Raw genomic sequence first — 15,685 nt, forward strand, 5'->3', positions numbered from 1 at the left:
AAGAAGCCACGTGGAAACTGGTAGAAGGAGTGGAAAAGTGGAACAGGACAGGTCCCACACACATACGGTGGTTAAAAATTGGGAGGGATATCTCAATCTCCTTGAGGAGCAAGGAATTCCAACCCCATACCAGGCTTTCTAGCCCAGGGTTCCAGTGCTGGGAAGAGAAGTCCCCATAACCTCTGGCTGTAAAAAACCAGTAGAGATTGTGCCTGAGTGAGACCGAAGGCTGCTAGAGTCCCGGGTGCTCCTCTTGAAAGGCCCACACATGGACTTAATTTGCTCTGAGCTCCAGTGGTAAAACAGCAGCTAGAAAGATGCCAGAGACATACTGGGAGGCACCGAATTGTTTGGCTCTGGGATGAGGTCTGGAGGGACAGCTTTCTTCTAGAGAGAAGTGCTAGCAGAAGCCATTGTTCCTTTGTTGAGCCCTCCTCCACCCAGCCTACACTCACAGGTGGGCTCTATATCCAAGTCTCCATTAACCTGGCTAACACCATTCAGCCACCCTCATGATTCCCTGAGACCCTGCCCCATCCAATTTGTGGGCCCACCCAAGCTATTTCCAGTGGCTTTTCCATACAGATGGCCTGTCTTGGCTCATGCTCTGGACTTCCCTAAAATATCTCAAAGGTTCACAAACCCCAAACAAGCAACATCTGGCCTCGCTGTGCCCCATACCACTTCCTAAGGAGTCCCGAGCCCGACACTAGTGGCAGCCAGTCTCAGTTCCTAGCTGGGCCTCTCCCAGTCATTTCCAAGCCCTGCACAAGTAGCAGCCATCTACAGATCACTTTGTAGTCCCCATCAAATGGCCTGAGCGCAGCATAGGCAATCACTGACCATAGCCTGCACCAGAGCTCCTCTAAGAGGTCCCAGCTTCAGACCATATCAGAGTACCACCCAACCACCTCCACAGACAGCATACCCAAAGAGCAGATTGGACGGGCACCACAGCCCCACTAAAGCAAATCCTGCTCTTTAGGGTCAGACCCTGTACAACAGCTCCTCCACTGTAGCCATGGCCAATCCTCACAGCCAATCATCTCAATGGCCACTCCCACCCACTGACAAGGCTCAACTGCAACAGGAGGGCATACACAGCCCATACAAGGGACACATCTGGAACACCTGGCTCAGGTGACCAGGGAAACTACTCCACTGGGCCCCACAGGACACCTACTACATCAGGCCACTCTACCAAGACCAAGAGACACACATAGTGGCTCTACCGTATACATAGATACAAACACAGGGAGGCAGATAAAATGATGAGATAAACATGTCCCAAGTGAAAGAACAATAAAACTGCAGAAAAAAATCTAAACAAATTGAAACTAAACAAGCAGTCTACCAGATGCAGAGTTCAAAACACTGGTTAAAAGGATGTTCATAGATCTCAATGAGAATTTCAACAAAGTAATAGGAAACATAAAAATGAAGATAAACAATATAAGAAAGAACCAGTCAGAAATGATGACTACAATAACTGAAATGAAGAACACAGTAGAAGGAATCAACAGCAGATTAGGTAAAGCAGAGGATCGAATCAGCTATTTAGTAGAAAAGATAGCAGAAAACACCCATTTCAAACAGCAAAAAGAAAAATGAATCCAAAAAAATGATAGTTTAAGGGGCCTGTGGGACATCAAGTGTACCAACATTTGTATCGTAGGGGTAACAGGAGAAGAGAGTGAGCAAGGAATCGAAAACCTATTTGAAGAAATAGTGATGGAAAACTTTCTTCACCTGGAGAAGAAAATAGACATACCAGCCCTGGAAGTGCAGAGTCCCAAACAAGAATCCAGAAAGGCCCACACCAAGACACATCATCATTTAAATGCCAAAGGTTAAAGACAAAGAGAGAATCTTAAAAGCACCAAGAGAAAGGCAGTTACCTACAAAGGAGCTCCCATATGACTGTCAGCTGATTTCTCAACAGAAACTTTGGAGGCCAGAAGGGATTGGCATGAAATATTCAATGATAAAAAGCAAGGCCCAAAACCAATATTAATCTACTTAGCAAAGCTGTCTTTTTGATTCAAAGGACAGATAAAGAGCTTCACAGACAAGAAAAAGCTAAAGGAGTTCATCACCACTAAGCCAGTATTACAAGAAATGTTAAAGGGACTTTTTTTAAGAAGAAGAAAAAAAATTAAATATAAGTAATAAAATGGTAATAACTACATATCTATCAACAGTTACTTTAAACGTAAGTGGATTAAATTCTTTAATCAAAAGACACGATGGCTGGAGAGATAAGAAAACAAGGCCCCCTACATATACTGCCCACAAAGAGACCCACTTCAGATTAAAAGACACACACAGACTGAAAGTAAAGTGACGGAAAAAGATATTTTATGAATATGGAAATGAAAAAAAAAAGCTAGGGTAGCAATACTTGTACCAGATAAAATAGACTTTAAAACAAAGGCTATAACAAGAGAGAAAGAAGTACCCTGCAATTCTTCTCTGGATATTTATCCAAAGAAACTCAAAACACTTAATTCAAAAAGGCATGCATTCATAGGTTCATGGAAGCATTATTTTACAGTAGCCAAGTTTTGGTAGCAACCTAAGTATTTATCAGTAGATGAATGAATAAAGAAGTGGTATATACTCAGCTATGAGAAAAAAATGAAATCTTGCCATCTGCAACAACATAGGTGGACCTGGAGGATATTATGTTGTGAAGTAAGTCAGAGAAAGACAAATACTATATGATTTTACTTATATGTGGAATCAAAAAATGAACAGTCAAAACAGAAACAAAATCATAGATACAGAGAACATTTTGATAGTTGCCAGATGAGAGAGGGATGGGATGATGGGTAAAAATAGAGAAAAGAATAAGAAGTACAAATTGGTAATTGCAAAATAGTCATGGGTGTTTAAAGTATAGCATAGAGAAGATTTTCAATAATGTAATAATTATGTATTTTATCAGATACGTAAAGGATTTATTGTGATCACAGTCTTATAAATGTCTAACCACTTTGTTGTACACCTGAAATTAATATAACATTATATGTCAATGTAATTGAAAATAAAAAATTTAAAAAAAAAGAATAAATGAAATCCTACCACTTACAACAACAACAGGTTAGACCTTGAGGGCGTTATGCTACGAGAAATAAGAGAAAGAAATGCTGTATGGTTTCATCTACATGTGTAATCTAAAAAAGTTGAACTCATAGAAACAGTAAAATAGTAGTTACCAGAGGCTTGGGGTTAGGGAAAATGAAGTACAGACTTGCAGTTATAAGATAATTTATAAGATAATTCAGTTCTGGGGATCTGATGTACACTACGGCGACTGTAGTTAACAATATTGTCTTAAGTACTCAAAAGTTACTAATAGAGTAGATCTTAAATAATTTCACTATTTAAAAAGTAATTATGTGAGGTGATAGGTGTATTAACTAACCTTATGTGGTAATCATTTTGCAATATATATATGTATCAAGTCATCATGTTACACACCTTAAACTTACATAATGTTAATTATATCAATAAAGTTGTGGGGTGTAGTAAAAAAGAATTGAATTTGTAGTTAAAAACCTTCCCACAAAGAAAACTCTAGGCCCAGATAGAATTTAAAGAAGAAATAATATCAGTTCTAGACGAAGTTCCTCATAATTAAAGAGGAGGTAAAATTTTCCAAAACTTTCTATGAGGCTAGCATTAACTTTACACCAAACACCAGACAAAGACATTACAAGAAAACTACAGACTAGTATCCGTCATGAACATAACATGAAAAATCCTTAAGAAAATGTAAAGAAACAGATAGGAATATATAAAAAGGATAATACATCATGCATAACAAGTAGGAGCTATCCCAGGAAAGCAAGGTTGTTTTGGTATTTGAAAATTAATTACTATAATTCATCAAAACAAAAACATAGATTATCTCAATGGATGCAGAAAAAGAATTTGACCAAATTCAACAACCATTGATGACAAAACTTTCAGGAAGCTAGGACCAGAAGGCAACCGCTTAAACCTGATAAAACTGACAGTTAAAATGATACCTAATGGGGAAAGACTGAATACTTCCTTCTAATAAGTAGGAAAAAGGCAAGGATATCTAATCTAAAACAATGGCATGGGAGGTCCTAGCCAGTGCAAAAGGCAAGGGGGAAAAAGGCACATAGATTGTAAAGGAAGAAATAAAACTGATTTTCTTTGCAGAAGACATTATCATTTATGTAGAAGTTTCTAAGGCTGCATCATCCAGTATCATAGTGACTAACTATGTATGAATGATACAGAACATTTTCATATCACAGAAAGTTCTGTTGGACAGTAATGTCTTAAGGAATCTACAGAAAAGCTATTACAACTAATAAGTTTAGCAGTGCTGCAGTATATAAGGTTAAAATACAAAAACTAATTGCAATTCTATATACTAGCAATTAAAAATTGAAAATTGAAATTTAAAAACAATACAATCTGTAATAGCATTAACAGTACATGAAAGATTTGTACAATATAAACTACAAAACGACTGAGCAGAATTAAAGATTTAAATAAAAACAAATAAATCATGTTTTTGAATCAAAAGTCTGAATATTACTCAGCCATAAGAAAGGATGAAATACTGCCATTGGTGACAACGTGAATCTTGAGATAATCATGCTAAGTGAAATAACTCAGAAAGAAAAAGTTGAAAATCATGTGATTTCACTCATATGTGAAATATAAAACTGAAAGCAACAAACGAATAAGACGAACAAAAATGCATAGACAACAGTTTAGTAGTTACCAAAAGGAAAGGGAGGAGGAAGAAAGGTATGTAAAGGTAAAGGGGTTCAAATATATGGTGACGGAAGGAGATTTGACTTTGGGTGGTGAAAACACAATGCAATATACAGATAATATATTATTGAATTGTAAATAACTTTTTTAACCAATGTCACCACAGTAAATTTAATTTTTTTAAAAAAAGGACTCAATGTTGTTAAAGTGTCATTTCTCTCCAAGATGATGATGATGATGATGATGATGATGATTGAAGTATAATTGACATATAACACTATTAGTTTCAAGTCTACAACATATCCATTTGATGCTTGTATATACTGGGAAATGATCATCATCACCATATAGTTATAAAATTTTTTTCTTGAGATGAGAACTTTTAAGATCTCACTTAGCAACATTTTAAAAGATTTAAAAATATATATAGCTAACTTACAATATTGTATTAATGTCAGCTGTACGCCATAGTTATTCGACATTTATAAACCTGAAGAAGTAATCACCATAAGTCCAGCAACCGTCTGACACCATACAATGCTATTACGGTATTATTCACTATATTCTATATCCGATGACTTATTTGTTTTATCTCCTAGAAATTTGAAACTCTTACTCATCTTCACCTTCCACTCTCTTTTTTAATTTTTCAATTACAGTTCACATTCAATATTATTTTATATTAGTTTCAGGTATACAGCATAGTGTTTAGACATTTATAGAAATTACAAAGTGATCCTCCTGACTAGTTTAGTACCCAACTGGTACTTTAAATAGTTATTACCATATTATTGACTATATTCCCTATGCTTTATGTCCCCATGACTATTTTGTAACTGCCAATTTTTACTTCCTAATCCTTCACCTGTTACACCTTTCCCCCCAATATCCTCCCATCTGGCAGCTATCAGCTTGTTCCCTAAATCTATGAATCCATTTCTCTTTTGTTTGCTTGTTTATTTTGTTCTTTATATTTCACATGTAAGTGAGATTATCATATGGTATTTGTCTTTCACTTAGCATAATACCTTCTAGGTTCATCCATGTTGTCACAAATGGTGATATTTCATTCTTTTTTATTTGAGTAATATTCTAGTGTGTATATATATATACCACAGTTTCTTTATGCAATTGTTTATTGATGGGCACTTACATTGCTTTCAAACCTTGGCTGTTATAAATAATGCTGCAGTGAACATAGGGGTGCATATATCTTTCGAATTAGTGTTTTGGGTTTTTTTTCTGATAAATACTCAGAAGTGAAATTGCTGGGTTATATGGTGGTTTTATTTAAAAAGTTTTTTTAGGAACCTCCATAATGTTTTCCGTAGTGGCTGCACCAATTTGCAATCCCACCAACAGTGCATAAGGGTTTTCTTGTCTCCACATCCTTGCCAACACTTATTTATTTATTGCTTGTTGATGGTCACTCTGACAAGTGTGAAGTGATATCTCATTGTGGTTTTAATTTGCATTTCTCTGATGATTTAGTGACATTGAGCATCTTTTCACATGTCTTTTGGTCATCTGTATGGCCTTTTTTGAGAAATGTCTATTTAAGTCCTCTGCCCATTTTTTAATTGGATTGTTAGTTTTTTTGGTGATAAGTTGTATGAGTTCTTTATACATTTTAGATATTAACCACTTATTGGATATATCATTAGCGAATATCTTCTCACATTCACTAGGTTGTCTTTTCATTTTGTTAATGATTTCCTTTGCTTTGCAAAAACTTTTTAGTTTGATGTAGTCCCATTTGTTTATTTTATCTTTTGTTTCCATTGCTTGACACAGTATATCAGAAAACCTATTACTAGGAACAATGTCAATTTGTTTCCATTGCTTGACACAGTATATCAGAAAACATATTACTAGGAACAATGTCAGTGAAAACACTGCCTGTGTTTTCTTCTAGGAGTTTTATGATTTTAGATCTTACATTTACATCTTTAACCCATTTTGAGTTTATTCTTGTATATGGTGTAAGAAGATGGTCCTTTTTTGTGTGTGTTTTTTTGCATATGTGTACCCAGTTTTCTCACTGCCATTTATTGAGGAGACTGTCTTTACCCCATTGTGTATTCTTTCCTCCTTTGTCATAGATTAATTGACCATATAGGTGTCGGTTTATTTCTAGACTCCTTATTCTGTTCCATTGATCTATGTGTGTTTTTATTCTAGTACCATGCTGTTTTGCTTACTCTGGCCTTGTATAGTTTGATATCCGGTATTGTGATGCCTCCACTTGGTTCTTCATTCGCAAGATTGCTTTAGCTATTTGGGGTCTCTTGTGGCTTCAGTAAATTTTAGGATTATTTGTTCAAGTTCTGTGAAAAATGCCATTGGTATTTTGATAGGGATTCCATCGAATCTGTAGATTGCTTTGGATTGTATGGACATTTTAACAATGTTAATGTTAATGTTAATGCTTCCTATTCATGAACATGGTATATCCTTCCATTTATTTGCATCTTTTTCAGTTTCTTTCTTCATTATGTTATTATATTTTTGAGTACAAGTCTTTACCTCTTTTTGTTAAGTTTATTCCTAAGTATTTTATTTTTTCGATATAATTGTAAATGGGATTTCTTAATTTTCTGATAATTTGTTATTGGTGTATAGAAATGCAATCAATTTCTGAATATTAATTTTGTATCCTGCTACTTTACTAAATTCATTTATCAGTTCTAATAGTTTTTTGGGGGGAGGGAGTGGACTTTAGGGTTTTCTATAGATAGTATCATGTCATCTGCAAATAATGACAGTTTTACTTCCTCATTTCCAATTTGGTTGCCCTTTTTTTTTTCTCTTGTCTGATTGCTGTGGCTAAGACCTCTAATACTATGCTGAATAAAAGTGGTGAAAGTGGACATCCTTGTCCTGTTCCTGATCTCAAGGAAAATGCTTTTAGCTTTACACTGTCAAGTACAATGTTAGCTGTAGGTTTGCCACATATGGCCTTTATTATGCTAGGATATGTTCCCTCTATTCTCATTTTGCTGAGAGTCTTTATCAAATGGATGCTGGATTTTGTAAAACACTTTCTGCATCCACTGATATGATCATATCATTTGTATTCATTTTGATTATGTGATATATCATGTTAATTGATTTATGGGTTTTGAACCAACCTTGCATCCCAGGAATAAATCCCACTTGATCATGGTGTAAAATCTTTTTAATGTATTGCTAAATTCAGTTTGCTAATATTTTGTTGAGGATTTTTGCATCTCTGTTGATCAGGGATCTCACCCTATAATTTTCTTTTTTTGTCATGTCTTTGCCTGGCTTTGGAATCAGGATAATGGTGCCCATTAAATGAGGTTGGAAGCCATCTATCCTCTTGAATTTTTGAAATAGTTTGAGAAGGCTAGGTGTTTATTCTTTGAATATTAGGTAAAATTCACCTGTAAGGCCATCTGGTCCAGGATTTTTCTTTGTTGGGAGTTTTTCGATTACTGACTCGATTTCGTTAGTAATAATTGGTCTGTTCAGATTATCTGTTCTTGATTTAGTCTTGGAAGAACGTGTGTTTCGAGGAAATTTATCCATTTCTTCTAGATTGTCTAATTTTTTCATAGTATTTTCTTATATCCCTTTCCTTTGTATTTTTGTGCTGTCAGTTGTCACTTCTCTTTCATTTCTGATTTTATTTATTTGGGTCCTCTTTTTTTCTTGGTGAGTGATTAAAAGTTTATCAGTTTTGTTTATCTTTCAGACAACCAGCACTTGGTTTCATTGATCTCTTGTATTGTTGTTTTTTTTTTTTAATTCTACTTCATTTATTTTCACTCTGATCTTTATTATTTTTTCTTTCTACTAACTTTGGGCTTTTTTTTCTTTTTCTAGTTCCTTTCGGTGTAAGGTTAGATTGTTTATGTGAGATTTTTCTTGTTTCTTGAGGTAGGCCTGTATTGCTGTTAGTTTCCTTCGTAGGACTGTTTTGCTGTGTTCCATAAATTTGGGGTGATTGTGTTTTCATTTTCATTTGTCTCAAGATATCTTTTGATTTATTACTTGATCTAATTGTTAAACCATTTATTGTTCAGTAGCATGTTATTTAGCTTCCACATGTTTTGTGTTTTTCAGTTTTTTTCTTGTAATTGATTTCTAGTTTCATACCATTGTGGTCAGAGAAGATGCTTGGGATGGTTTCAGTTTTCTTAATGTATTGAGACTTGTTTCGTGCCCTAACATGTGATTTATTTTGGGAAATGTTTCATGTGCACTTGAAAAAAATGTATATTCTGCTCTGAAAATATCGAATTCATTTGAAAGAATGTGTCATTTATGGCCACTTCTTGATTTTTTCTTGTTGATTTTCTGTCTGGAAGATCTATCCCATGATGTCAGGGTTAAAGCCCCCTGCCATGACTGTATTGCTGTCAATCTGTCTGGTTAATATTTGCTTTCTGTATTTAGGTGTTCCTATGTTGGGTGCATACATGTTTACAAGGGTTATATCCTCTTGTTGGATTGATTTTTTTATCCTTATGTAATGACCTTTTTGTCTTTTATAGCCTTTATTCCAAAGTCTCTTTTGTCTAAGTATTGCTACCCCAGATTTTTTTCATTTTCACTTGCATGAAATATCTTTTTCCATCCCTTTACTTTCAGTCTGTGTGTATCTTTTGATTTGAAGTAGGTGTCTTGTAGACAGCATATGTATGGACCTTGTTTTCTTATCCACTCAGTTACTTATATTTTTTTATTGGAGCATTTAATCATTTACATTTAAAGTGATTACTGATAGGTACATAGTTATTGCCATTTTATTATTCATATTTATGTTCTGTTGTTGTTTTCCCCCTTCTTTTTAAAGAACTCCCTTTAACATTTCTTTATACTGGTTTGGTGGTGATGAATTCCTTTAGCTTTTTCTTGTCTATGAAGCTCTTTATCTCTAATTTAATTTAATTTTTTTCCCTTTAATTTTAAATGATAGTCTTGCTGGGTAGAGTAGTCTTGGTTGTAGGTCTTAGCTTTTCGTCACTTTGAATATTTCCTGTCAATCCCTTCTGGCCTGTAAAGTTTTTGTTGAGAAATCAGTTGACAGTCTTATGGGGGTTTCTGTAGGTAACAAACTGCCTTTCTCTTGATGCTTTTAGGATTCTCTATTTGTCCTTAATCTTTGGCATTTTAATTATAATGTTTCTTCTTGTGGGCTTCTTTTGGTTCATCTTGTTTAGGACTTTCTGCACTTCCTGGGCTGATATGTCTATTTCCTTCTCCATGTTAGGAAAGTTTTCAGTCATTTTTTCAAATGGGTTTTCAATTCCTTGCTCTCTCACTTCTTCTTCTGGTACCCCTGTAATGCAAATGTTGGTTCGTTTGATGTTGGCCCAGAAGTCCCTTAAACTAGCTTCATTTGGGGGGGATTCTTTTTTCTTTTCATTGCTCTGATTGGGTGTTTTCTGCTACCTTCTCTGCCAAATTTTTGATTCGATCCTCTGCTTCCTCTAAACTGCTGTTGATTCCATCTGATTTAGTCTTCATTTCAGTTATTGTATTACTCATTTTTTTTAATGTTTTCTATTTTCTTTTTAATGTTTCCTACCTTTTTGTTGAAGTTCTCACTTAGGTAATCTGTTTTTCCCCAACATTTATTGAGCATCCTTATAATCAGTGTTTTGAATTCTGCATCTGGTAGATTACTTCCTTCCATTTCATTTAGTTCTTTTTCCGGAGTTTTGTTCTGTTCTTTCATTTGAGGCATGTTGCTTTGTCTCCTCCTTTTGGTTACCTCCCTGTTTTTGTTTCTATATATTAAGTAGAGTTGCTATGTCTCCTAGTTTTGGCAGAGTGGCTTTATGAAATAGGTATCCTGTTTAATTCCTCTCTTTTCAGTACAGCATTGTTGTCCTTGGTCATACCAAACGTACCTTAGCCAAAAGACCCTTTGGTTTGGTCTGCTCAGAAAAGAAATCTCAGATTTTTCTACTTGGATTGGGTTTTGGACAAGGGCAGTGACATGGTTGATCAGAACTGCAGAACAATAACTGTGGATTTTTAACAGTCTTTTAAGAAATCCTTGTGTTTACATCTACCCCATTCTGTTTACCACAGGTACTGGTGCCACCAGTTTCCAGGCTTTGAGGGACTCTTCATTGTAAATCGGGTTGCCTCTCAGCTTTTTATACTTTACCCTTCAGATTGAGATTTTTAGATCTACTGAGTCATTTACCACTCACCCATTTGCTTCCAGCTTCTGAAATTTTGTTGTTTTTGCCTCTTTTCTTGGTTTTCTCATTCATGTAAATTTGTGTGTTGGTGTGTTTTAAGTGCTGTTTCAAGGAGGAGTATATCGAATGGGTATGATCAATACACCATCTTTACCTGGAGGTTATTAGCTATAATTGTTAGGAAATTATAACTTGCCACAAGCTAGTATTCTTTTTCTCTATAGCTTCACCAGCTAGTTCTAGTTTTGTCTACAAGAGCCACACAAATAAACTTTAGAAAATTGAAGACAACCACTTAGTCCCTTCCTAGGCTTTTCTTCAAGCCAAACATTTCTCAGTTTTTTCAACAGTATTACTTTCTCCATCTTGAGTTGATTCACAAAGACTTATTTTCATAGGAGAATTTCTGTTCATATTCTTTGTAAATGCATTAAACTCCTCTATCATTTATATTAATAAAAATTAGGAATCAGTTAAATATGTTCAGATGACATCCCATTTAAGCCTCAGTAGTTTGGAGGTCTTGAATTTAGATTTAGGTCCAGCATCACCCTTTCCTTTTTAACTTTCTAGACAACTTTTTACTCTAAGAACCATCATCACAAGAGCTTAGTTTAATTTTGAACTTTTCACTGAGCTGATTCATACCATAGCACTTTTCACTTTTGTAGACTATCCTCTTTTCTATGTAAGGATGATGATTTTGTCTATATTTATCTTTACTGCTTCAGTCAAACCTAAAATAGCAAAGAACAAGAAAAAAATTGTAGGAAAAAAGTGCAAGGTAGTTATTTTGTGATTTCCCATAAATGATGTCAATGGTCAAATGTTTGACAATATGAAAATGTCTTTTAGAAACCATCTTAGAATGCAGATGTTTGAAATTAAGCTTTTTGTTTGAGTTGTATGTTCATGTTTTGTTACCACATGCTTTTCATTTTTAGGATATACAGATATATTTTGCTGTATTTTGTTTTTTAATCTTGCTAGGCCTTCTTTTTGACTGGCCAGGATATCTATTCTCCTGCCCTTTAGGGATTAGCAGTGTACTGGTATGGAAGAAGCACTAGGCTAGCAGAACTATTTTCGTCCATTTTTAGTCAATATGTGTGACCTTTTGCAAGTTATTTTCTTTCTCCAGTCCCTTATTTCTTCATCAATACATCAGAGAAATTGGACAAGAAAATCTTATAAGATCCCCTTCTAGTACTCATTCCTTTATTTTAGGAATATAAGAAGTGCTACTCCATACAGGAATGGCCAGCCTCTTTTTACCTACGTAGATACCTCTCTGCTTTGACTCTCCTACTCTACATTGCTTATAGAATGTACTTGGCATTTAACATAAACTACCTCACAGCATTATTGAATTGTTTCTTGTATATATGTCCCACCTCACAAATATCAAAGACTATGTCTTCTGTGATATGTTTCCTATCCAATACTATGAATATACAGGGTCTTTTTTTCTTTGCAAAGGCATTGGACTTTTCCATATTATGGCTCTGTCTTCATTTAATGAACCCCCTGTGGATGGTTATTTAGGTTGTTTTTGGTTTTTCCCTATTACAATCAATACTTTAATGAGTGTCTGTGTATATGTCTTTGCCTCTCATAAGAGTATGCCTTTGGGTTAATTCCTAGAAGAATTACCCTGTCAAAAGTAGGTATTTTTTTCTAACATCTATTGCCGAAATTGAAAGATAAAAGCCAGTCTGCGTGCCAGTTCTTGTTATGTAACCTTAGAATGTACTTGACCTCTTTAAGCTTCTATTCACATGTATGTAAGTGAAGAGAATCGTAGTATTTTACCTCACACGCTGTAGTCAAATTCTGGCTATCATATCACTGGTGTATAGAAAACATTCACCAAACAATGATTCCCTTTTTCCTTAATCTGTAACAAAATGTATCACTGGTTATAGAAATATAGCTTACCTTTTTTTCTTTTTCTTTTTTTTCAGCTATGACTCAATACCTGAGATAAAGGAAATCGGCTTTTGAAAAATAAGAGAACTTTTTTCTTTTGGTTGGATTCTTCAACACAGCCAATGAAAACAAAGCATTGTATTTCTTTTCACTGATATATCTGTTGTTCTGAAGAATGACAGACAATCCTAGACTTCCACCATAAGCAGAGTGACATGTAGGCATTTGCTGCACATGATGTTCGCACAGTGAAAGTCATAAAGAGACAAGTGGTATTGTTTACATTACTAGAAAATTAGTTGTTTTTCAGTGGCAATAACCCATTTATTAGAGAGTTATAGTCCACTGGAATAGGCAGGGACCACATACTGTGGGAGGCAGATAAATAAATGTAGAGCTGATATTTGCTGGACATTCTGTAGCAGTAACCCACCTTTAACAGCATAAAGCAGGTACCAGAAATGCTTTGTTTTGGCCTCTTAAAACTAACAGGGGAGTCAGCCCCTCCAAAAGCTAGGCAGCTCAGAGTGGCAGTGTGGTGCTAGCCGGTCGTTTTTCTTCAGTGGAACAGGGTGAAGGCTCATTGCGTAGTGTTCCTTCACAAGACATTAATTTAAAAGGAAGCTGACAGGTCATGGGTCAAGTCTCAGTGACATTGTCCTTCCTTTTGATGACAGTATACAATTTTCACATTTTAATTGCTCCTGAGATACAGTACACTTAAAGCCAGTCTATCCCCTGCTAACTAAAGAGTGAATATCCTTTCTTTTAAGCATTAGGACTTGCTCCTCTGGAATTCTGTGCTCCAGGTTATTTAACTTTCCCTTCAGAATACATGTGGAAAGGAATAAACAACAGTCACTCCAGTGTTGCCCCTGTGGTATCTTGAACAAAATGTTTATTCCTAGATTATATGATTTTTTTAAGAAGGTGGGCAGGCAGGGGTTGGGGAGAGGAAAAGCACTCAATTTTGACTGCCTCCTCTTTCTTTACTGTGAGCTGGGAAGTGTGCTGTTGGTGGCCTTTATTCTTTCTGTCTTTAGGACAGTAAGAGACTCCCTCATCTCACTTAAACTCAGTTGGCTTCTGGGTCTGAACTGCACTGCTTCAGCAAGGCTACCCTATTGGTGAACACACTCCACTGGCCAGGCGGTGCCAATGCTTTGACTGTTTTAAGAGAAAGAACATTCTCTTGGGCGTTACTGCTTTTGCTCAGACGTTGCAAAAAAAAGTATATAAATATATAAATATATAATTATTAATCACTTCTGTCCTTGAGAAAGTCTTGAATAAATAGAAAATTTATTCCATTGCAATATTTGATTATATAGAGGCACACTGTTTCATCAACAGAAGAAACAAAAAGGCTGTGTATAAGTTTTTGGTACTATGTACCACCTCTGTTATTCTTCTAAAACTGAAGTATTCATGTACTTAAACCGTATTCTATTTAATTGTGTTTGATTTAAAATATATATATATATATATATGAATTATATTTAAAATTGTGTCAACTTTCTGCTTTCAGGGCATTTATGGCTCTTCTATTAAAATGTATTGATTCTTTCAAATAGTTCCATTTGCTTTACAGAAACCCAGAACATGAGCCACTGCTGGACTTAGCCTTGTGTTTGGAGTGTATGACATAGGTCTGAAGTTTTATGAGGTGTATATGCTATGATTAACCTGTTTTGTTCTTTTAACAAAATAATTCCATCCATTTCACTTTGCTTCAATCTTTAAATAACAGAAAAGCAATATAAAGGTCATAGAATAAAATGTGGTTTTGGGTGACTCTTGCTGCCTCTGCATGTTTTAGAATAACAATTTCTGTAAGATTCTAGGCTATTTAAACTAGTGTTTTCACTTAAGATATTATTTAGTCATTTTTAATATACATTTTGTGCTTCTGAGTTAGGGATGTCAATAGTTGTCTGGTTCTTCTAAGAAGAAAAGCAAGTTTGAAACTAGGTTACTTTTTTCTGCCCCACTTGCCATGGAACACAGACACAGAATGTGACCTCAAATTATTAGCCAGATTTAATATTTGATCTAAAGCAGATCCTTGTACTTATATTTAAATTGGAATTGGAGTCATCTAACAATGAGCTCCCACTGTGTTTCAGGCTCTGTACAGTGTGTCCACAAAATATGATTTCCTGGCAGGATTTTTATAGGTTCAAGGAATCAATTGAATATCCATCTGTATCATGTTGTTGACAATGCAAATTGTTAGAAAAAATGTTAGTGAGAAAGTGATACCTTTTGTAACCTGGTGTGTCTTTATCACTCCTGTAAGATTTGATGAAACTAAAAAGCAAATGTCAGCCGAGTCCAATGAAGAGCAATAAAACAGGGAGCAACATTTGTAACTTTTTATATTTGGCTTCAGTATTCAGTAGAGCTTTATGAAATGTAAGTAAGTTACAGTACTGGAGCTTTGACTAGTTCAATAGGAACTTGCAGGGGAAGATCACTGGATTGTAGAAAATTACACACTTCTTTGTTGTTTAAGTACTGGTGATAGCTAAGCACCTGATGAAGTGGCTGACCTCTAATGACATTGTTTGGGGTACCTGCCTGACTCACACTTACCCTTTTTTACTCCTGCAGGAGTAGAGACCGTGTTGATACAACACTGACCTTTTCCTTCCCCTCATCCCTTCCCCCACATACCAGCTGATTAAACCAGGATTGAATTCCTGATCCAAACAAGCTCAAGAAATTTTTTATCTTAAGAATTTTGCAGGAGGGAGGAGGAATACCAGACACCATCTCGAATGGTGGCTCGGCTGGGTCACTTAAAAAGTTAG

General features: G+C 35.3%; 1 protein-coding gene across 1 annotated transcript in view; it reads left to right on the top strand.

Moving 5' to 3' along the window:
• The window catches only part of AKAP10 (A-kinase anchoring protein 10), an 82,579-nt gene extending 67,340 nt beyond the window's left edge, over positions 1-15,239 (top strand). The window contains 1 exon segment of the mRNA XM_039847482.1: positions 12,908-15,239. Within this exon segment, the coding sequence (XP_039703416.1) occupies positions 12,908-12,913 (6 nt within the window). The 3' untranslated portion in view covers positions 12,914-15,239.
• The last annotated feature ends 446 nt before the right edge of the window (positions 15,240-15,685 follow it).

The sequence above is a fragment of the Pteropus medius genome, unplaced genomic scaffold (assembly GCF_902729225.1).
Source record: "Pteropus medius unplaced genomic scaffold, Ma_sr-lr_union100, whole genome shotgun sequence".
NCBI classification, from domain to species: domain Eukaryota; kingdom Metazoa; phylum Chordata; class Mammalia; order Chiroptera; family Pteropodidae; genus Pteropus; species Pteropus medius.